The 21,966-nt window shown below is 42.4% G+C and overlaps 1 protein-coding gene across 1 annotated transcript in view; it reads left to right on the top strand.

Annotated features, from left to right (window-relative positions):
• LOC104149282 (ovostatin) overlaps positions 1–11,870 on the top strand; it is a 34,580-nt gene extending 22,710 nt beyond the window's left edge. The window contains exons 25-35 of the mRNA XM_068955995.1: positions 28–109; positions 1,167–1,323; positions 2,302–2,376; positions 3,548–3,713; positions 4,619–4,839; positions 5,284–5,499; positions 5,623–5,747; positions 6,043–6,133; positions 8,687–8,758; positions 10,108–10,210; positions 11,134–11,870. Coding sequence (XP_068812096.1) covers positions 28–109; positions 1,167–1,323; positions 2,302–2,376; positions 3,548–3,713; positions 4,619–4,839; positions 5,284–5,499; positions 5,623–5,747; positions 6,043–6,133; positions 8,687–8,758; positions 10,108–10,210; positions 11,134–11,186 — 1,361 coding nt within the window. The 3' untranslated portion in view covers positions 11,187–11,870. The remainder of the gene's footprint in view (positions 1–27; positions 110–1,166; positions 1,324–2,301; positions 2,377–3,547; positions 3,714–4,618; positions 4,840–5,283; positions 5,500–5,622; positions 5,748–6,042; positions 6,134–8,686; positions 8,759–10,107; positions 10,211–11,133) is intronic.
• The last annotated feature ends 10,096 nt before the right edge of the window (positions 11,871–21,966 follow it).

Raw genomic sequence — 21,966 nt, 5'->3', positions numbered from 1 at the left:
AAAATGTCTTCTTTCTTATGTCTTCAGGGTACCAAAAACAGCTATCATACAAACATCGAGATGGATCCTACAGCTCGTTTGGGACAAGAGATAGGGAAGGGAGCATATGGTGAGTGTTGACACTTCCTAAGATTCCTGAGCTAGAGAAACAGACTTGGAAGCATAATCAAAGCACTGTTATTTTTAATAAGCTAAATGATCACAGCTCACACTTGGACCACAGAATCATAGAATTGTTGAGGTTGGAAGGGACCTCTGGAGATCATCTTGTCCAACCCCCCTGCTCATACAGGGTCACCAAGAGCACATGACCCAGGATTGCGTCCAGACAGCTTTTGAATATCTCCAAAGAAGGAGACTCCACTACCTCTTTGGGCAACCTGGTCCAGGGCTCAGTCACCCTCAATACAAGAGATGTTAACAAACTGGAGAGAGTGCAACAGAAATAAGATAAAATGGTCAGGGAGCTGGAGCACATACTGTTCAAAGAGAAGCTGAAGGAATTATATTTGTTCAGCCTGCAGAAAAGAAGGCTAATGGTGAACCTAGTCGCAGTCTACCACTACCCAGCTGGGGGCTGCAGAAAAGGGAGTCAGGCTCTTCTCAGCGGTGCATAGAGAAAGGACAAGAAGTAACACGCAGAAGCTGCAATGGGGAAAACTCCAATTGGACAGAAGGAGAAAAAAAAAAGTCTTCCCCAGGAGAGTGGTGGAGCACTGGAACAGGTGCCCATAGAGGGTGTGGAATCTCCATCCCTGGAGATTTTCAAAACCTCACTGGACAAGGCCCTGGGCAAGCTGATTGAGCATTGAAGTCAGCCCTAATCTGAGCAGGTGGCTGGACTGGAGACCTCCAGTTTTCCTTTCTGCCTAGATTATTTCATGATTCTATTAATTAAGGTTATACATTTCTATCATCAATCACCAAGCTGTATCTATACTTTAGTGATATGCTGCAGGAGTGGCTTTAGCACAGTAATGGAGAAATCTCTGCTCAGTTTTTATTGCTACGATTTTAACTACTCTGTTATCTAAAACTAATGAAACGCTTGTTTCTTTTGCCTTATGGAGTTCATTCTGTGCATTCCCTATGCATGTCCAGTTGCTGGTAAGCCTTTATGATCTTGTTCACACCTTGTCTCCTTTTTGTTTATGGTTGACCTTCAGGCTCACTGCCTTTGTATACAAGTCATTTGCACAAGCCAAACGCTACATCTACATTGACAACACCGTCCAATCTCAAACCTTGATCTGGCTGGCAAGCAAGCAGAAGTCTGATGGCTGCTTTGAAAATGCTGGGTCCCATTTCAACAATGCTTTGAAGGTGACTGAGCTCAGTATGTTCCTAAGCTTCCAGACCTGCCATTGTGGTAGAGTTGGGTCACTTCTGCTAGTTGCAGCTTATCACCACACCCTTATTCTGTCACATTAGACTAGGTAGTGCAGCTCCATGCCCCCAAGACCAACCAGCAGTGAGACTTAGCATATATTCCCAACAGGCACACACACAAACAGATGTACACAATTCACATCTAGACATACACACACCAGCCATACAGGTCAACACAGACAGAAATACTCAGCACTCAAACACAAACAGCACCAAGGGCCTCGTCCTTTTCCTCTCTCTGGCTGATCAGGCTGAAGGTCCATTAGTGGGAAATATATATATATATGTATGTACAATGTAAATCCTCCAGTAGCTGAGCTTTGACACTCAACCATCCTAGCAACTGCCCCAGTCTTCTCATGTGCTGGAAGCTGGGCGTATAAGCCCTGAGACACGTAGCCCCACTCCAGTTGCTGGTACAGACCCCCCCCCCCCACTCACAGATACACACAGACATATATAGACAGGCACACTGGATTCCTCAGTAGTTGGCCTTGGACACACAGTCTGTCCAGTAGCTGGCCCATGGATCCCCAGTCTTCCCGGTTACTGCCACCTGGGCATGTGAGTCCCTGAGGCCCACAGCCCCACGCCAGCTGCTGGTATGGACCACCTTATACACATCAACACACACACCAACACAAACACACACTCACTGTGGATGCTTCCAGTAACTTGGCTTAAACACACAGTCCATTCAGTAGCTGGATCTAGATCTGAGCTATCCCCAGGTGCTTCACACCCAGAGACACACAAACATGCATATACACCCAAAGATAAATGGGTCTTTCAGTTGACCCCCCAGAACCCATGGTCTCTCTAGTCTGGCTGAATCTGATTATGAATGCATTCATATTTTGTTTCATTTTAAGATAGCTGTACTCTCCTGTTCTTTGCTTGTGTTTTCTTTAGGGTGGAAAGGAAGGAGAATACTCACTCACAGCTTATGTCATGGTAGCCTTGCTGGAGGCTGGACACCCTGTTGTGGTAGGTATTTGATGCTTTTCTGCTTTATTAGTCTGATCAGGCACGTGTCAAACAGTGCATAGGTGAAAGTCATCACATCTGTATTCTTTAACAGTGTCATAAATATTGATTCTAGGATACCAAGCCTTTGTATGGTCAGCTCAAGAAATCTGTTTCCAGAACCCTGCAGTGCCATGAGCATTTGATGTGTGTTACAGATTAGTTATGTATCCAGTTCCTATGAATTCATATGAAGGTGAAAAATCATAATCTCCAGACCTACAAACTTTCTCTATACACACAGATCCAAGCTGTGTATCCATTTCCCTTTGCCATTGTTAATAATGGAAGGAAATGATAAGCTGCTGCTTAGAATACTTGCTAGGAGTTGGGGTATTAGAGCTGATTTCTGTTCTCTGCAATATACTTTCTGTATATCCTTGAGACTATGACCTGATTCTTCGCTTCTTTGTAAAATGAGGAAGGAGGTACAAATTGTTCCCAATTTGAAAAGTGTGTTCTAGGCACACAGAGTTTTGCAAGACCTTCTCATACTGTAGCATGGGGAATAATTGTAAGTACAAGATGTAAGAAGTAAGTAGGCAAGATAAAAACATTGTGCAGGATCAAATATTACTTCAGCAACATGGGTTTAGATCCTGTTATGTTCATATGAAGCTCCTAAACCTGGTGGCACATCTGTGAGGTTCTACAGAGAGACTGTGGTTAGTAGTCTGCTGGTGATGTCTGAGCTCAACTAGAGTTCACAGAGATAGTCTATGAAGCTAAAAGGGCTGAAAAACTATCTTGATAGCTTCAGTGAGCAAATGAGTAATAATACCCATCTGAAAAGGCCCGTTTCATCTTGAGGTCTCAATACAACTTACATAGCTCTGTAAAAATGATCCCCATTTTACAGCAGAGGATTGACCTGCATAAGGTCATCCCACAAGTCAGGAAAAGAACCAATGCTCTGTTAATCTGGCCATGCTGCCTCCAAATAAATACAGAAAGAAGGCAGCATTGCTGCATGGTCACTTTTAACAGGAGATGTAAGGTGCAGGCCCTTAAACATGCCATGTGTATACTTTTAGCATAAAGTGTCAGTGATGTTACATTAAGCAGTGTTGGAAGTCTTTAAGGAGAAGCTGAGGCACAAACCTGACAACCCTATTATGTTTTGCATTACTAGCATCCTGTGGTTCAGAACGGCATGAACTGTTTGGAGACTGCATTTAACAAAGGGGTCCACAACACTTATACCCAGGCCCTTCTTGCCTATACTTATGGCTTAGCTGACAAAGAGAAAAAACAGCAATTCTTTCTTGAGAAGCTCGACAAAACAGCTACCAGAATTGGTAAGTGATGTATGGCCGTGATACAGGCAATACAACCGGTGGAATGGCTTGTTGTATGATATAAGTTATTCTGATGGTCAGTATTGTCATTCATGCTGCTCTCTTCCCATTCCCTGTCTGCTGTGCTACTGGATTTCTCCCTAAACTGATGTGATGTCTATGAACTTCTCTATCTGTATCTCTTGGCCTCACTAAAGGGTGAACTGTGGCCTGATGTTCTTAGAGTTATGAAAGGCAGAAAGGAACTTCTGGAGGTCTCCAGTCCAGCCACCTGCTCAGATTAGGGCTGACTTCAATGCTCAATCAGCTTGCCCAGGGCCTTGTCCAGTGAGGTTTTGAAAATCTCCAGGGATGGAGATTCCACACCCTCTATGGGCACCTGTTCCAGTGCTCCACCACTCTCCTGGGGAAGACTTTTTTTTTTCTCCTTCTGTCCAATTGGAGTTTTCCCCATTGCAGCTTCTGCATGTTACTTCTTGTCCTTTCTCTATGCACCGCTGAGAAGAGCCTGACTCCCTTTTCTGCAGCCCCCAGCTGGGTAGTGGTAGACTGCGACTAGGTTCACCATTAGCCTTCTTTTCTGCAGGCTGAGCAATCCATTTCCCTTGGCTTCTTCACATACACCCTGTGCTCCAGCCACCTGACCATTTTAGCATCCCTCTGCTGCACTTTCAAGCCTCCTTTGATTTATACAGCTCACTTTCATTAATACCCTTTGCATCCCTTTCTCTTTGCTTTTCCTTTCTTGAACTAAAAAGCCATCATGTGCAGCACATTGAAATCTGTAAAACCTTCTGGGCAAGGGAAGAGAAAGAATAGTATGCCTGTCTCCCAAATGATACTGTCATGGATTAGCCAGCAAGTCTTATTTTCATTCTCCTTACACCCTACCTTTCTGCTTTCAGGTGGTTCAGTTCACTGGGAGAGAGAAAACAAGCCACCAGCAGAACATTTCCCTGCCTTCTATTCCCGTGCCCCTTCTGCTGAAATTGAAATGACCAGCTATGTTCTGCTGGCTCTGCTCAACAAAACCAAGCTCACTCCAGAAGAATTATCAAACGCTTCTCGCATTGTGCACTGGCTTGTCAAACAACAGAATCCCTATGGTGGTTTTTCCTCTAGCCAGGTGACAATTAGGGGTGATTTAAAACAACAACAACAACAACAAACTTCTGGGAACAGTCTGCTGTTGCAGCTTACAGGCTGTATCTCAATATTATCATATTTCTTCCTGATTGTATATATTTTGAATAATGCTTGATGAATGGTGCTTGCAGAAGTCTCCTTGACAGGGCACATCATGCTCTTCGTAGGCAGCTTCTTATATTTTTTAGTCTTAGGAAATGAGAATTTACCTGAGTTTACACATCAAATTAGCAGTAGACAGCAGTCATAAAGGTGTTCTGAGATATTCAAGTCCATTGCCCCAGAACTTGCAGCTCTTTTCAAAGTCCTCCTCCATTTAGGGGCACTGACAAAGTGCTGGGGAAATAGGAGCTGTGCTAATCTCATGCACCATCTCACAGTTGGGAACCTCTCTAATTAGGGATCATGTTGGTTTTTTTTTCAGGACACTGTTGTTGCTCTGCAAGCTTTGGCTCAGTATGGGTACCTCACCTTCTCTAAGAAAAGTCTTAATACAATCAAAGTCAGCTTCATGCAGCTCCCAAGTAAGGTTTTCCAGGTGAATGACAAGAATCGCTTCTTACTGCAGCAGGCTTCTTTGCCTACTATCCCAGGGAATTACAGTGTGGAAGTGAATGGCACCGGTTGTGTCTATCTGCAGGTAAAGAAGCTGAAACTCAGCACCACCTAGCTGAAGACTCAGCAGACTTTCTCTCCATGCCTCATGCCAAACCCACAACAAACTGTAGATCTGTGACCATCTCACACTTTCCATTTCTTTTAGACAACCCTGAGATACAACATCCACCTACCCAAAAAGGTTGCAGGATTTTCTCTCTCTGTACGGCCAGACAATGTGTCCTGCACAGGCAACTTCCCACCGAAGTTTGACCTTGTCCTCTCTGCCAGGTAACTTCTTATTGACCACTTCCTTGCATGCTCAGCTGGGTAAAGCATCCAGGGAAGGATTTACATGCAGGCAGTTAACTGCTACTGTGCAGCTGCAGGAAGACAAACAGGATTATATCTTGAAGAACTCTCATTCTTCCTTGCTAAATTTCACACATTTGCTGTAAGCAAGTGGAACACCAGAACCATCCAGTACAGAGATTATCTGAGTTTTCTGTGGGTGGAAGCTGAAAATGTCATTCACTGGTCTCCTCCCTGATTGCAGTTCAGATAAGCAGAGCTTTTTTCTTTTCAGTTACACAGGAAATCGCAATGTCTCCAACATGGCCATTATTGATGTGAAGATGCTCTCAGGTTTCGTTCCCATCAGATCTTCCCTGAAAAAGGTAAAGAATGGGAGCAAAGTAATTGATCCACCTTGAAAATATAGGAGGTTGATAAAAATAGTGTCTGATTAGCAAATTGTAGCATCATGGAAATTCTGCAAAATCCCCCAGGTGCAGCCTTCTGCCATATACTCTCTGTTTCAGACTGATAACTCTTCATCTGTTGAAGATAGATCTGTTAAGAGTTGCCAAATCCAGTAGCCCAACAGAGGTGAGGCTGCCACAACTTCCTGTCCCCAGGTCCAGCCAGCAGTGAGGCCAAGTACATATTCCCAATAGGCACATGTGAACACAACACGTATATATACGTAGGTATGCATCCAGCCACACAGATCAACAGATACAAAAGAAGCAGCACTCACACAAATACAAATAACACAAATGGTCTTATCCTGTTCCCTTTTCTGGCTGATCAGGAAGAAAGCCCATTAGTGGAAAATATATACATAGCTATTAATACATACAATATGGATCCCTTCAGTAGCTGGTCTTAGACACTCAATTTATCCGATAGCTAGCCCCTGGATCCTTATTCTCCACAGTTGTTGGCACCTGGACACATAGGCCCTCGAGGGCCATAGCCCCACTCCATTTGTTAGTACTCAGACCCTCTCGCGTGAATACTTATCCCCCTGTGGATCCCTCCAGTAACTGGCCTTAGACACTGAAGTCTCCCCAGTAGCTGCCAGTTGCTTCTCACACACACACACACCTATATACACACACGCACACACACATCCATGCAGGCGCACAGGCAAATGAGCCTCTCTGCTAGTTGATCCAGACCTATGGCCTTCTCAATAGCCATCCCTAGGTCTTACTGTCTCTACAGTGGCTGGCTTGGACATCCTGGTACCTCAAGTAGCCAACTCTCAGACCCTCTAGTCTCTCCAGTATGCAGTCCAAACTTATGCTCTCTTCAATACCTGGCTGCCAAGCCACTTATCTCACTTGTCAGATAGTTCAGCTTGGTATTTGCTAGCGATCACACGCTGACATACACACCCACACACTATGCATTCACTCTGGTCCCTATGGTCCCCTCTCCAGTGGCTGGCACTAAGACATCCATAAGCACACATTCGCACAGAATAGAGTGTCCCCTCACCCAGGGAGATAGTTAGAAATGGAGTTTAATAAGAAGACTGGACAGATTGTGCTGACCAGGTGCAGGGCACGGCCAGAAAAGCATACTGACCAGCAACTTATTTACACAAAACTAGCCCATTTTATCCCATTTTCCCTCTATTTTGTGATGTTGTTCCTCCTCAATCCACCTTCATCCCTCCCTTTCCCATCTGTGGTTCTTCCCCTTACAATCCCATAGCAAGTCTTGCATGATTCCAAAATGCTCTTCCCTGTATCCTATAGTGTATCCTATAGTGTGTCCCATACCCCTATAGGGGGCATCTCCCCTCAGTCTGCAAGGTGATCCAGGGGTCCTCTCCTCTTGATTCACCTGGTAGGTCCCATGCCCAGAAAATGGAGATCATCGCTGTCTTGTGAGGGCCCTCGGAGGAGCTGGGTCAGCCCTGTTTGCTCTGATTAGGTTACTGGGGTTCCTCTGCTTGCCATTGTTCCTCTTTGCTCCTTTGTGTTAATGGAGATGAGCCTTTAGTCACATGATCTAACTAAATCTATGTAGGAAATGGCATTGTTCAATTGCTTAACACAGGCCTTTTGCCCTCTTAGTCCTCTGAGATGATTATTCATTCCTATCTAGACATCCAGTATGTGATTGTGCTAATATATGTTCAGTGCAGTTTAACAAACACAGAAAAAGTGGGTATTGCTCTTCAATTACTATCCACAAATTTGGTCATGATGATGATAATACTGAGAAGAGCTTTGATAATCAACTTGTTTCAGTTCCCAATGCAATTCAGGTTCTACAACAGATGTATTACCTTCAAGCCATGCATCTTTTCTTCAAGTAGATAAAAAGAGATTTGGTCTGGAAGAGTACAATTAATTGCAGAGTCTGCTCATAGCATTTCTACTGAGTCATCACTCAAGTTTGAATTTCTTTGTATGAAATTCATAACTTTTCTTTGAAAGATTTTTTCATTGAATGCATATATATATATATATACACTTGGTAAAAATATAGCTGTTATTTAATATTTGGAATATTTTATTTTTGTATATTTTCATGGTAAAATAATTCTGCTCACATGGTTTTAATAAAACCTTTAAAAATATTTTTAAATATACAATTCACTAAAAAGTGAGTCAGTTTAAGCTGCAGAAATGATCAAATCATCACAAATTCTCACCGAAATGAGGGCACTGTTAAGCTGATAAAAAAATGCACACACACCAAACCTGACTAATAGAGGCAGTTTATTTTTCATTGTTTCATTGATTTGCACTTGCCACCTCATGAAAATACAGAACTACTCCTTTTACGCTTCTTATTTTGGCCATGAGATGTCATGGTGACACAACAGGAACAAGGCAACTGCTTCAAACATACTTTGCCAAGAAATGGTTATTTGTACTTACTTGGCACATCTCCTATGTTAAAATCACTAACATTTATTTTATTTTAAGCTTCAATACCATGATTCTATTGTGGCTCAAGTAGACATCAAGAACAACCACATCCTCTTCTATCTGCAGAAAGTAAGTTTGGGGAGGGGGTTGTCTTTGGTTTTATTAAACTGGAAGTTTGAAACAGGCTCCAAGATAAAACAGAAATTTCATCCATAGCAGATTAGCAATATATGTATCTTAAAGAAGCAAAAGGACTGCACTCATTCCATCATCAGTAAATGTCTTGTTCTCCTGACCTAGTCATAGTATATAGCCTCAAGTACTCTGTTAGGCATATTCTTTTGTCTACTTTACCAAAATAAGTAGAGTACAGATCTACAGAAACACAATAGTTATAGTCTATTGTGAAGAAAGATATGTATTTATTACTGCTCTTTATGAAGAATGCTGCATGACTAAGTAGTATTTCACAAACATAGCTAAGTTGCATTCCCTGTTGCAAAAAATTCAAAGTCTATGTAATAATCCTCAGCTTCAGTTATCTCCGAGTGTTTTACAGAGAGTCAACAACATGAAGAGACTTCTGTAGAAAGAGAATACTCCTTCCACACTAAAGACTTACTAATAAAAGGAATGAAAAAAGATGAAAATCATTTAAAACACAAGCGATCTTAAAATGCCCAGAGGGGAAGGAGAGAGAAAGTAAAAAGAAATAGTAATGATATCTACCTCTCGAATAGTAATTTTTATCAATTGATCTCCAAAAGTCTTAAAAGGAATATTAGAGTAAGGATTGCATAATCACAGACAGAGAAGCTGAGATGTGGAGATGTGAAAGATCTTCCCCAAGTTCACCTAGCAGGGCATCAGTGTTGGAGAATGTTCTCCAGAGTCCCTGTCCAGTGCTCCATTCCTATAAAGAGACTGGTGAGATAACAACAAGGACAAAGGGAGACAAGGGCAGGGGCAGAGTCCCAGGCATGCAGAGGAAAGACTGAAGCTGAGGAAGATGAGGAAGGAAGAAAGTTTGGGAAGTCTGACTGCAAGAGCACAGAATGAGGAACAGAACCACAGAGGAGGTTGGGGATCTTGAATTCAATGTCATGAGAGAGAGGAAAGTAGTGAGGAAGTTCAGACAGGTACTGAAGGTGGTTTAAGCTAGGAAAGGACAAGGAAAGGGACTGAAAGCAACTTGCAGTCACAGGATGATTGTGTGTTGAAAGCAGCAGTATTCAGGGCATGACTGGAGTATTTGGCAGAGAAAATAGGAAGAGGAAACAAAAGGACATACAAACTTATCAACAAAAGGTATTTAGCAACAGATTTTAAGCAATTATCTGTTTTGACATCAAGTATACAAGCTGGAAAGGAGAATGGCACTTTGTCACCCACTCTGACCTAGAAATGTATCTATTCAGCTTTAGACTTAGGAGTAGATAGAAAAAGTCTGATGTGTTTTCTTGCCCTTCTGTTTCCAGGTGTTCCAGAAGGAAATCAGTTTCTCCTTCAGTGTGGAGCAAAGCCTGCCTGTGTCAGATATTAAAGCAGCCTCTGTACATATTTATGACTACTACGAAACAGGTGGGCAACCTCAGTAGGCCTGAGAAAAACCTATGAAATCAAACTACTGATCTCAGTATTTGCAAGATGAGGACAGTAGATTTTCCCTTGCTGTTTCTGTGCAAGTTTCTCTTCCCCTTTCTGCATTTGCTGCCTTTGTTTCTCAGGAGAGGTGAGTAGACAGCAAGCTAGTGATTCTGCTGCTTTCAAGCAGTCCTTACTTGTTACTAGACTGCAAAGGGATTGCAAAGGTGTATAGAGTTTCTTTCCCACATCTTTTCATTTCTATTTGCATTTTAACATAAAGCAGCTTAGAAAGTGATAGAGCAAGAGTACTTTCTTTACAAACCTACAGAAATAAGTATGGTTCCACATAAATGTTCTGGCCCATCTTGTATACTTGTTTTACATTGCCAGAGTAGGCTGTGGCCAAATAACTGTTCTATAGTAGAATTTAAATACTTAAGTGGGAATTACAGTTTAAGCATCTAACTAGAATATTAAGTGCCTGAACTCCTTTCTAGATCTGACCTCAAAGAACTACAAAGGCAATAGACATTATTCAGTTGCGGTAGTTATGTTATCAAAACTGTGCATCAAATTCCCATATGCTTTTCTCAGGCTTGGTATAACCTTTGGAAAGTGCCTTTTAGCAAATTAGCAGCAGTATCCAGATAATTCTATCTGGTGTGTGCATTCTGTCACCTGATACACATCCTATATAGTCACAGTGATGATGTGTCCTGCCAAACACTGCCAGAAGAGTGTATTGGGCACTGACTTTGCAACCCTAGAATTGGGTGCCTTGACAAGTGGAAGGCTACAGCAAAATCTGTCAGATATTTAATGGTTCGGCATAACGTGTTAATCACTAGTGCACATGAACTGGGATCAGAATGACTTCTCACTCTCATATAAATATCATCTTCCTTTTCTCTTTCTAGATGAATATGCCCTTGCAGAATACAAAACACCCTGCTCCCAGCCTTCCAACTGATATCAGAGACATGTCAGAAGAGGTGATAGGTCAGAAGGTAACAGGCAAGCATTAGTGAGAGAATAAGAGGATAAGAGAAATGGTTGTTCCTTGGGATGGCAGTGACAAGCACACAGAATAATGACAAATAAGTAAATCCCAAATTGTTGTAGATCAGAATGACCCATTCTGACCCACACGTCAAAAGTACTTGGGGTCAGTGTGGATAAGAAATTTCAAATGAAGTACTTTTCCTAACAAGGGAGATACTGTGGAATTGCTATCCATGACCATCTATCTTTTTGGAAACTCACGATATATATTTCAGTGGGAGATTTGAGTAAGAGTAAATTATTGAAATTTGTATTTCTGGCAACAGATTTGTCTTAAGAAATCTAAGATTAGGAGAAAAAAACTTTCTGCTACTGCTTCTTTTGAGGATTTAAAATTTTTTTTGATCTTTTTATTTATCCCGATGAAAGAGTTCAAAGACGTGACTTTGATACTCCCTCTTTTTAGTGATTGATCTTGGAGAGCACTGTTTAAAGATGTGGAACTTCTAGTCATAGGAAGACAACTTTTATGTAATTTTAGGAAGACAACTTTTATGTAATTTTGGTCTCTATTTAGAAAGAAAGCTTCTCTCCAGATCAATGTCTCATATTCTACTATTCTTTGGAATTAAACCCTCTGATTGTTAAAGGTATTTGTCCCAGTCTCGACTCTTTGTTGTATCTATCACTGGATGCTGTAAGATATAACCTAATAATATCATATTATGCACCAAATGATCAATGATATCCTGAGGCACAGACAGGATCAGGTCCTTGCCTTTTCTGATGGAAGCTTCACAGCCAAAGCAGAGGTCTATCTCTGGCCACATTGGACCTGCCACAGCTGCTGATCAGTGTGTGCCCAGGAGAACCCTTTCACACATGCAGAGCCTATACTCTCTATTTCATCAACTGTCTCATCTTCTGTGCTCACATGCATACTGTGCCCAGGAGCTCCTGATCACCCTTTGATCTGTGATGTGCAGGAAGCTGTTCAAAGCTACAGGAGTCTCGCCCAGTTGATTACATAAAATGAATTCTAAACATCAGCAAGGACAGGATGCAAATAGAACAGTACAAGTTGGATAGTCTAAGCTAAAAGAACTGAGAAGTGGATTGGTCCTCAGAGTTTCAAGTAAAGTCATGGGTTAGCATTGTAGTAAACTGATTCAGTGGAAAACCTGGGACTGCCCAAAGCTGCAAGCAGGAAGACTGTATCTGACACACAGATCCCCAGAAGCATCATCTTAACCTACTGTAGGAGCTAACTTATAATATATGGCTACCATAAACACAGGGCTTTATAAGGAAGGTTTAAAGGGAAAAACATCAGGATTTGCCCAAGGGGAAGAGAGCAAAGCAGGAGTTAAAAATGAGTCAAGAATGGGGAAGGAGGAAAGTGGTGTGTAAAGAGGAAAGACAATAGGAGAGAAACAGGAACCCAGTGAGAGGATGATCGTAATTGTGGAAAAAAACAGAGGAGGGTAACACAGACACCTTCCAGAAGGGGCTAGGAAGGACTGGTGAATCCCATGGAGCCCTTAGCTTTGGATGGAGAAAAATAGGAGGGTTTGAAGGGAGTGGAAAGGAAGAGAGCCAAGGGGAGCTTTTGATGGGGTGACAAAGTACAACAAATTTCCTGCCACGCTCTCTGCATTTAGTGAACAAGAGCAACAAACAGCCACATACTGGGGCTACAGATGCTCATAGCCTGCTTGGACCTGAAATGACTTGTCCTGACCACACCATCCTGGGGAAAGAGGCAGAAACCATTCACATATCCGTAACAATTTGAGCAGACATCTGCCCATTGAATCATACTGCTCAGCTGCTACATCTCCACTCTGGGATGCGAGAACATTGTCCTGACTAGTCTTGCAGGAAGTTATCTTATTTGCTATGAGAATGAGCTTCTCAAAGCAGATTTTGATTCCTACAAACAAACACTTTACTCCAATAGCAATATGTCTGCTGTGGGGGAGGCCATACAAGGAACAACAGCACAGGCAATGGTAAGAGAGGAGAAGCCCTTTGAACACCCTGAGAACACTGTTCAGTGAGATGTCAGGCTTGCCCAGAGATAGTTTACATGCAACTGAGCAGTACTGGAAGCTTTGTGCCAAGTGGCAGCTTGGCAGAAACCCACAGGCTTAATCTCAACCCAGAACGATGAAAAAGACATTTGGAAACTGTAGAAACACAGAAATGTTGGTTTGGAAGGGACGTGGGGAGGACACCGACTAAAACCTCCTGCTCCAGTCACAACTAACCAGTAGAAACCTTCAACCCATAGAAGTAGACAGTTCTGAAGGAAGAACCTCTACTTAGTTCCCAGGAACTCAGCACCCTGCAGCTGTCAACACTGGACAAGGTCACCTGTGGAATGCACACTCTGTAAGACAAGGACTAACTGCGAGCAATGTCTCTATACCTAGATATGTGACCCAAGTGATCAGATCACATTGAGACCTGCGTCCAGCCCTGTTTATCACTCGGTATGCTCTGCACTTACTGTTGCAGATCCCAGTCCCTCCACCACATTGCATCACTATTTCCTCCAAACTTTCTCTTCTTTTTCCCCATTTTCCTTTTTACAGTTCTTAGTTTTTTCAAATACATTACCCCTCATTATGAGCCTTGACTACTCTGTGAGTGAAGGGATTGTGGGGATGCAAGGACAGTCACTGTTCTTGTGTTGGACAGTCTTTGTGAACCCATCTCTGCTCAAGTGCCTTTCTGGATAAAGGGCAGGGGCTAGAGGCTGTGGCCTCATAGCTCATATTCCCAGAGAACCTGCCAAAGAGACCCCAGCTCTCTGGAATGCCAAATCACATTGCAGTTAAGCCAGCTAAGCAGACAGGTGTTGCAGAGTGGGGCTATCTCAGTCCTACTCAGCTTTTCCTGCTTTCTCTCCCACCCCTGCACTCCTGACCCTTGGGCTGGTGCTAGTGATCCCCCTCAGGGAGCAGGTCAGAGACAAGAAGCCAACTAAAAACTGATGTGATTTAGAAATAGAATATGTTTGTTTCCTTTGATCTCCTTGAACGGCTTGCGCTGGGGTCAGATAAGCACTATGCAGAAATGGATGCACTTGTCCCTTTCAGCAACAGTGAGGCATGGCATCAGATTGTCTGTATCAGAGACCCATGCTGCAAATCTTGGGAGCCTTTGTAGGGAGCAGTGCTGGCACTCCATCTCCTATCCCTATTTCCCTTCTTATAGCAGTTTTCCTTGGTGTGTGCTCTGTGGCATCTGGTTGCCAGTGTGATTTGTAACAAGTCTGAAGTTCCTCCTTCTCTCCATTCAGACACCCAATGACAGGATAAGTCTTCCTTTCCATTGCTATAATTGTCCTGCTTATGTTTATGAAGTTGAAAATAATGTCCTGGTACAGCCTAACAAAGCCAGAGAGCTCTGGTCTGTGAATGCTCAGAGTTCAGATCACAAAGATGGTAATAGGCATGTGTCTTATGACAGCCTTGGTACCTGAATGCCAGCCATCATCTAAAAAGAGAAATGGCCTGCACTGTGGTATTTCTACTCATATGAGAGTCCATCCTTTCTTCTCTTTGGAAATCCATTTCTATTTCCTCACACGTCCTATGAAGTTGTAGCTGTGAGCAAGTTGAGCTGTGCTCTGAAGACATGAAGGACTTACTTAAGAAAAAAAATCAACCAAATAATGAATCTTCTCTCCCTGCAGGGTCCCAGAGTCTGCTGGGTCTTACATTTCAGTAATTTCCACAGTTTTGTCTGTGAAGATGGTTTCACACCCTGAGGCCAAAGAATGGCTCTGTGCATGGCTGTCTCTGCTTGGTCATGCATCAACAGGTCCAAACAAATAAAAATCCTTCTGCCCAAATCTGGGTTGAAAGTTGGAGGGTAACTGGCCTAATTCTGGTTAAAACCCAGATGTCCTACCCCTACTCTTTCTGTTCCCATCAGAAGGTTCTCCCTGAGAATGACGCTTGACACTTGCTGAGGAACCAGCTACAGCTGTGAAGAAATTATGGTACTCAATGACCCCAGCCTCCCCCTCATCCCTGTCGGCAGAAAAGATCGTGTGAGCTTCAAGAGGGGTCAGTCAGACTAGCACAAACTACCTTATTCAGCTGTGTACTCTCAACCTGCTACTGAACAAAAGCCTTTATTCAATGTAATTCCAGTGAACGGCCAGCTGCAAGGCTGGGCAGATGAAAACTGATATGAAATGCAGCTTCTTTCAAAAGTGCGATTTACATCTTGTTACAGATCTCCAAAACCCTCAGCAATGTGTTCTGGGCTCAGAGGGAGGGGCTGGGACAATGCCAGCAGTATCTAGCAAAATCTGCTTTTTATAGCTTCATTTTACCTCTACAACTTTCCTCTTTTACTTCTAGCACAACTAGTCCTGTGACCTAGTGAATTTGTTCTCATGGAGCTTGCATCATATCAAGTCCTTGATGTGGAAATTCAGGAATCTACTCAATCCCAGTGCAAGTCAGATAAGTTGAACTATATTCCATGCTTTCATTGTATTGAGACTTGCATTTTGTTTGTTTGTCAGAGGTAAAAAATAGAGCTTTGGGCATTAGTGCCCTTGGCTTAGGCTCACTGTGTTACTTCTGCATATCTTTCTCTAACTCGTGAAGCTGAGAAATATGGCTACCTCCATATTATGCTGTTTTACATTCTTTCTCCCCAAGCATTGCTACCTAAGCAATTTTATGTATAGGTGATTTGTGAGTTCCATTAGAAGATCTTTTATTTTTTAAATGATGAGAAAAATTAGATCCTGCATATCTACAGCAGAAGCATATCACATGCAGTAACAATCAGGTCACCTTGCTATCGTCCAGTTGGTTGTCCGCTACAGTTTTTTTTCCTTACGAGTTCCATCTTTTTTGCACATGACAGCCACCCAACTCTAAACATAGCCTTCTAGAAAGAAAATTCCTTCCTGTAAAAAAAAAAAAAGCTTACTTTAAGTGGTAAAAATATAAATGAAAGATGCAGTGTGCAGATACAGAAGAAATCTCTAGAAATGCCACATAAGCCTGAGAAATTGATTTGGGAGTGAGAGAAGGTCAAATGTTTCTCACTCGTGATGATTCAGACGAGTCACTGGAAGCCATTTTAATCAGGCCCATTTTCACTAGCAGAGGATGCAGCTTTCGTGTCCTCTCTCAGCCAGTAAATAAAAATACTGGTTTCCACATTCTTTGAAAGTTGCCTAGCAAGGACCTTCTGTTCTATTTCCCAGGACAAGAAGGAAAAGGGTCATTGCTCTACTCAAAGAGATTACATGGGATATGCAGCCTGTGTCCTCCAGCAAAGGCACCCATGAAAACCTAAGTCACTGGGAAGGTATAATAATCTTCACCCTCTTTTGGACACCAAAAAAGCACATGAGACTCTGAACCAAAGGAATTTTTTGTTGAAATTGCAGATGAAAAGATGTTACAGTTGCCAGAAACTTCATATAAGGAGTTTTTAGCATCATATGAGTCAATGACTTGGGTTCCCCCCAACCTCAAAAAATGTCAAATATTTTCTCATTAGATGCCAAATACATCACGGTTGCATTCAGTTCTTTAGTTTTTACACATGCACGTATCTTCTGAGCATGTATGTTGTTTTCCTGTTTTAAAAAGTCTTTGAAATGGCCCACCTGTTTAAAAGCCTAAATTCTTATAAATTATAAATTCTTGTAAATTCTTATATTAAAGTCTTATTCTTTTAGCAGCAACACCTGGCTACTAGGTAAGATTTTAGGAAATGCCTCCAACTCAGTTACCATCCTCTTGGATCCCTCAGCTCAGTCATCTTGTGGAAGCTCTAGATTGATGCCTGAAGCTATGCTAAACTCATGGCTAGTAGATTTGCCCCAGGAGTCTCTCCCAGAGCAAGCACATGCAGCATTTGTTGCACTGTTTCACCTTTATTCTTTCCTTCTTGTCTACATTCTCTTTGCATTTGTTAGGGAAAAGCAAAGAGCCATTGGCAAGGAGCCCCTGAAGGCAGAGGGTAATTAACCAGAGAACTAGATATGGAGGCATGAATGAGGAAGCGACAAATAAAAACTTATCTCCAATATTTCAAAGGGGGGGCTTTATGCACTTCCTGGGCATCTGGTCTGATCTGAAAATCAAGATGCCATGACTCTGAGACAATCTTACTTTATCAAATTTAGCTCAGCTACAGAATCACAGAATGGCCAAGGTTGAAAGGGACCTCTGGAGATCATCTAGTCCAACCCCGCCCTGCTCAAGCAGGGTCAGCTACAGCATATTTCCCAGGATTGTGTCCAGGTGGGTTTTGAATATCTCCAGCGAAGGAGACTCCACCACCTCTCTGGGCAACCTGGTCCAGTGCTCAGGCACCCTCAGAGTCAACAAGTTTTTCCTCATGTTTAGATGGAACTTCCTGTGGTTCAGTTTCTGCCCGTTGCCTCTTGTCCTGTCACTGGGCACCACGGAGAAGAGTCTGGCCCCATCCTCTCAACACCCTCCCTTCAGATACTTATACACGTTGATCAGATCACCTCTCAGTCTTCTCTTCTCCAGACTGAACAGGCCCAGCTCTCTCAGCCTTTCCTCATAGGAGAGGTGCTCCAGTCCCCTCACCATCTTGGTAGCCCTCCGCTGGACTCTCTCCAGTAGTGCCATGTCTCTCTTGTACTGGGCAGCCCAGAATTGGACACAGTACTCCAGGGGAGGCCTCCCCAGGGCTGAGTAGAGCAGGAGGATCACCTCCCTCCACCTGCTGGCAACACTCTGCCTAATGCACCCCAGGATACCCTTGGCCTTCTTGGCCACAAGGGCACACTGCTGCCTCATGCTCAACTTGTCGTCCACCAGCACTCCCAGGTCCTTCTCTGCAGAGCTGCTTTCCAGCAGGTCAACTCCCAGCCTGTCCTGGTGCATGGAGTTCTTCCTTCCTAGGTGCAGGACCCTGCACTTGCCTTTGTGGAATGTCAGGAGGTTCCTCTCTGCCCATCTCTCCAGCCTGTCTAGGTCCCTCTGAATGGCAGCGCAGTCCTCTGGTGTGTCAGCCACTCCTCCCAGTTTAGTATCCTCAGCAAACTTGCTGAGGGTGCACTCTGTCCCTTCTTCCACTGATGAATAAGTTTAACAGTACTGGACCCAGCATTGATCCCTGGAGGACACCACTAGCTACAGGCCTCCAACTAGACTCTGGGCCACTGACCAATATTAAAGTTACCTTAGTATTTTCTGGACAGTCACCAGGATGTTGTTTAATCTCAGAAATAAGTGGAGAAATTGATTGCTGGAGAAAATTGATTTCTTCTAGCTACAGCCACTATTGGTACTATTCAACTAAAACTACTGAACTAACATCTGCTTGGTACTCTCTTGCACAGAGTCATAGGGAGTAGAAAAGATTTGTCTGATATATGTGCTGGTATAGTGTATTCTTCAAAGGATCTTCCTTCTGGAGAGTAGTCTGAACTATTCATTAAACTGAGGAACTCTTCCTCTACATCTTTCTTGTGTCCCATGATGTCTTTAGGTCTCCAGCCTGCTTGGCTTTCCTAGGCATTTTCTTTCCTTCTCTGTACTTATCTTCAGTCTTGTTTTTATTTCACTGTTCAAAGTAAGGTTTGAATGGATTTTGTACCGGATAGATTACTTCTAGAAGAGTTAGAAAAGGGCTGGGTAGTCCCATGATGTCAGGAAGCACTAGCATTAGTTTAAAGAGGATTATTTAGTAAGCCTGCTGGTCATAATTCTTGTCCCAGACTGACTACACATTATGAGACACATTTTCAGAGACAAACCTAGCATCGAAACGGAGTTACCAGTTTGTTGTTGAAATGGTTGACATGACTGAAATTCTTCTGAACATCCTTGAGAGTTCACTCCAGCACCTTATATAGGGGTTGACCTCTTCTAATAATCAAAGGTAGGAGTCACATATATCCAAGAAACAAACAAGAATCTAACCCAGTTATTTTGTTTAGTTTCTGTGATTTATGTTTCCTTCTTAAGCTTCACTTCGTCTTCCTGGACTACATAAATATGAAAGCTAGGTGTGTGTGTGCGCTTTCAGTATTCCAACTGTTTGCAGGATCATGTCTCAGATCATGCTAGTCCATGTCATCACCATTTGTTTGATGTAAAAACAGTGGGAGTATAACTTGAACAATGCTAAGTCACTGAATCCCCTCCAAGCATTCTCACTCACCCAAATCAAGCGTCAGCAAGAATAAAAAAATCACCAGAGAACAATGAAAAAGCCATGATAGATGTAAAGCTCAACAAGAAGGGTTTAACCACTGAAAGGTCAAGGGAAAAATGCATTGAATACACAGTATCTGCTGACGATCAAATTCTGCCCAATTCTATATTCATTGCACTCATGAGCCTATCTTCATTTTATATTTGAATAGCTGTGGAATAGATACTTTATTTCAAGATTTCTGAAGTATTCTTCATCAAAGGAATTTTCAGAGCTAAGCTATAGAAGTCACCAATTTAAAAATTATCTTTTTCAATACTTACAGCATTGGCATAGTTAAGATATAAGTGTGTAATGCACTTATCATGGGAAGGACTGATACTACAAATAAAGGATACGTGAATAAACTCTCTTTTTTTTTTTGCCTAGGTGTCTTTTTCTTCTTAATTCCTCACAATTATCAATTCATGTCAGAGTAAAATGTAAAGGATTTACTATTTCACACCAAAAAGAATGTATCATATGTCTTAACTTGGAACAAATCACTTCCATTCTAGCCAACTTTAAAAACAGAGATCAATAAAAATGAAGGACTAAATCCTGATTCCCCTGCATAGAAAAGCTGAGAGCTTCAGTTTGTGCTCTGCTGTGTGCTCAAAAGGGACTGTTCCCAAGCTTTTCTGCGGGAATTGCTCTCTTTGTGTATGGGTGTAGTAACGTCACTTGTACAGCTGACTGATAAACCCATTTTCTCAGCAGTGCCCAGAAGATAGAGATTTTTGTGTTCAAGTATCCCTCACATTATCATGAAGAGGGACCTTGAGACATGTGAATTCCCTCTGGGGTGCCGGTCAGTCACATTTCTTTGGTCAGACAGATCATACAGTCACCTCCCTGAAGAGCAGAATGTGTGTGATATGGCATGGATAGCACTAATGAGTAGCATTAAAATGCTGTGTTCTAAGAAGCACTTCAGGTTCTATGTCTTTTACATTTTCTCTTATTGAAAAACCAAGAACATCTTTTAATACTTACTGAGAACAGTCTTGATGCCTCTTTCTCCTCCCCCCACCCCCAACTGTGAATGTTTTTGCAAGTACATAGTAAATAGTATGTGTAAATAGCGAAAACTTCACTGAGCCAAAGCCAGGGAGCATTTGATAGCAACTTTCTAGCCTAGTGATCAGGACACTTATCCACTGAGATGGGACAATTGCTTTTTAGTCTTTGCTTCAATCTGTATTTAAACTGTCTGTGCTGCAGGAAGGGAGGCTGAGGCAGCTCCACCTCAGGATGCTCTCTACCTAGTGAATAGTATGGGAAATGGGAAATATCAAAGTTCTAATTCATGCTATGCCAGAGTCAGAACCAAGAGTTGAACCACTATCTCAGTGAATCACTGAATATTGCTCTAGGTTCAGGTTAAAGCTGCAGGGTGTCCTTAGCTCTTACTGCAGATTGGAATGCTGGAATAGTCTTTGAATGAAGTGTGGGACACAGGAGATCCTCTACTTGCCTAGTGTCATTCTTTTGCTGTCTCAGTGAGTAGCTGTGCTTAGCATGCAAAGCAGGGAGTTGCAAATGGAGAGCCTGAGAATCATCTCCATCCTGCAGAGCTCAGACACATGTAGAACTCACTCCATTTCTACTTAAATCTGGAGGAAAAAGAGCACAGTCATCCTTCCTTTTTGTGACTCAGGGCCTAATAATGCATGTGCAGCTGAAGTGATTTGGCAAATATGCAAATACTCAAAGCTTTACCAAAACTGTATGTTTTTGGAAAATGAGCTATTCCTCCACAATAACTCTTAAAAAAAAAAAAGGTACTCCTGGCCTTACCTTTAGTAAGGTCGTGTTAGTTTTGAGAGACTTAGGAATTTCTGTTTCTATGTCAGCTGTCTGGATTTTGACATTTAGAACAGGAGATAGATAAGTGGTTTAGTTATAGGATCAGCAGGAGGGAGTCATAGCATTAGAGCAGAAGTAACAGTTAGTGTAGATATCTGAAGAAAAATTAAAATAAACACTGCACAGAATGGTGTAAAAATACAGTGAATGAGAAATACAGTTGGGTCCCAAAATTGCACGTTTTCTGAATCTGTTCAAACATACAAGTCCTAGCCACATTCCTATTGCTTTTGTGGCTAATTCTTGAAATATGAAATCCTGCCAGTGTCAGTGGAGACCTCACAAAATAGTTTAAAGAGTCAAGCCTATTGGTATATACTGACGGAAATAAAATGATGGAAAGCCAGAGCAAAGGTGAGCCAAAGAAATCAAGAAGTCAGCAAAGCGGGTAGATCTTAGTCCCACAGAGCTGCCTATCACTAATGTTTGCTTCACTGACTACTTCTGGCACTCTCTTACCTGACCAATTAATACAGTGGGACACCTGAAATATTTGGAATGCAGTACTCCATAAAGTCAATAACTACACCCTGAAGAAGGGAGCCTGATCCTTATGCAAAGGTTATTTCAGTAGCTGTGTTATAAGGACATAACACAGGGAGAATCATTTTCCAGTTCCAAACTCATAAACACTGTGTTATATGACTGGGAAGGATAGG

The sequence above is a fragment of the Struthio camelus genome, chromosome 1 (assembly GCF_040807025.1).
Source record: "Struthio camelus isolate bStrCam1 chromosome 1, bStrCam1.hap1, whole genome shotgun sequence".
Taxonomy (NCBI): domain Eukaryota; kingdom Metazoa; phylum Chordata; class Aves; order Struthioniformes; family Struthionidae; genus Struthio; species Struthio camelus.
Note: the sequence above shows the minus strand (reverse complement) of the source record. Positions and strands in the feature narration are given on the sequence as shown.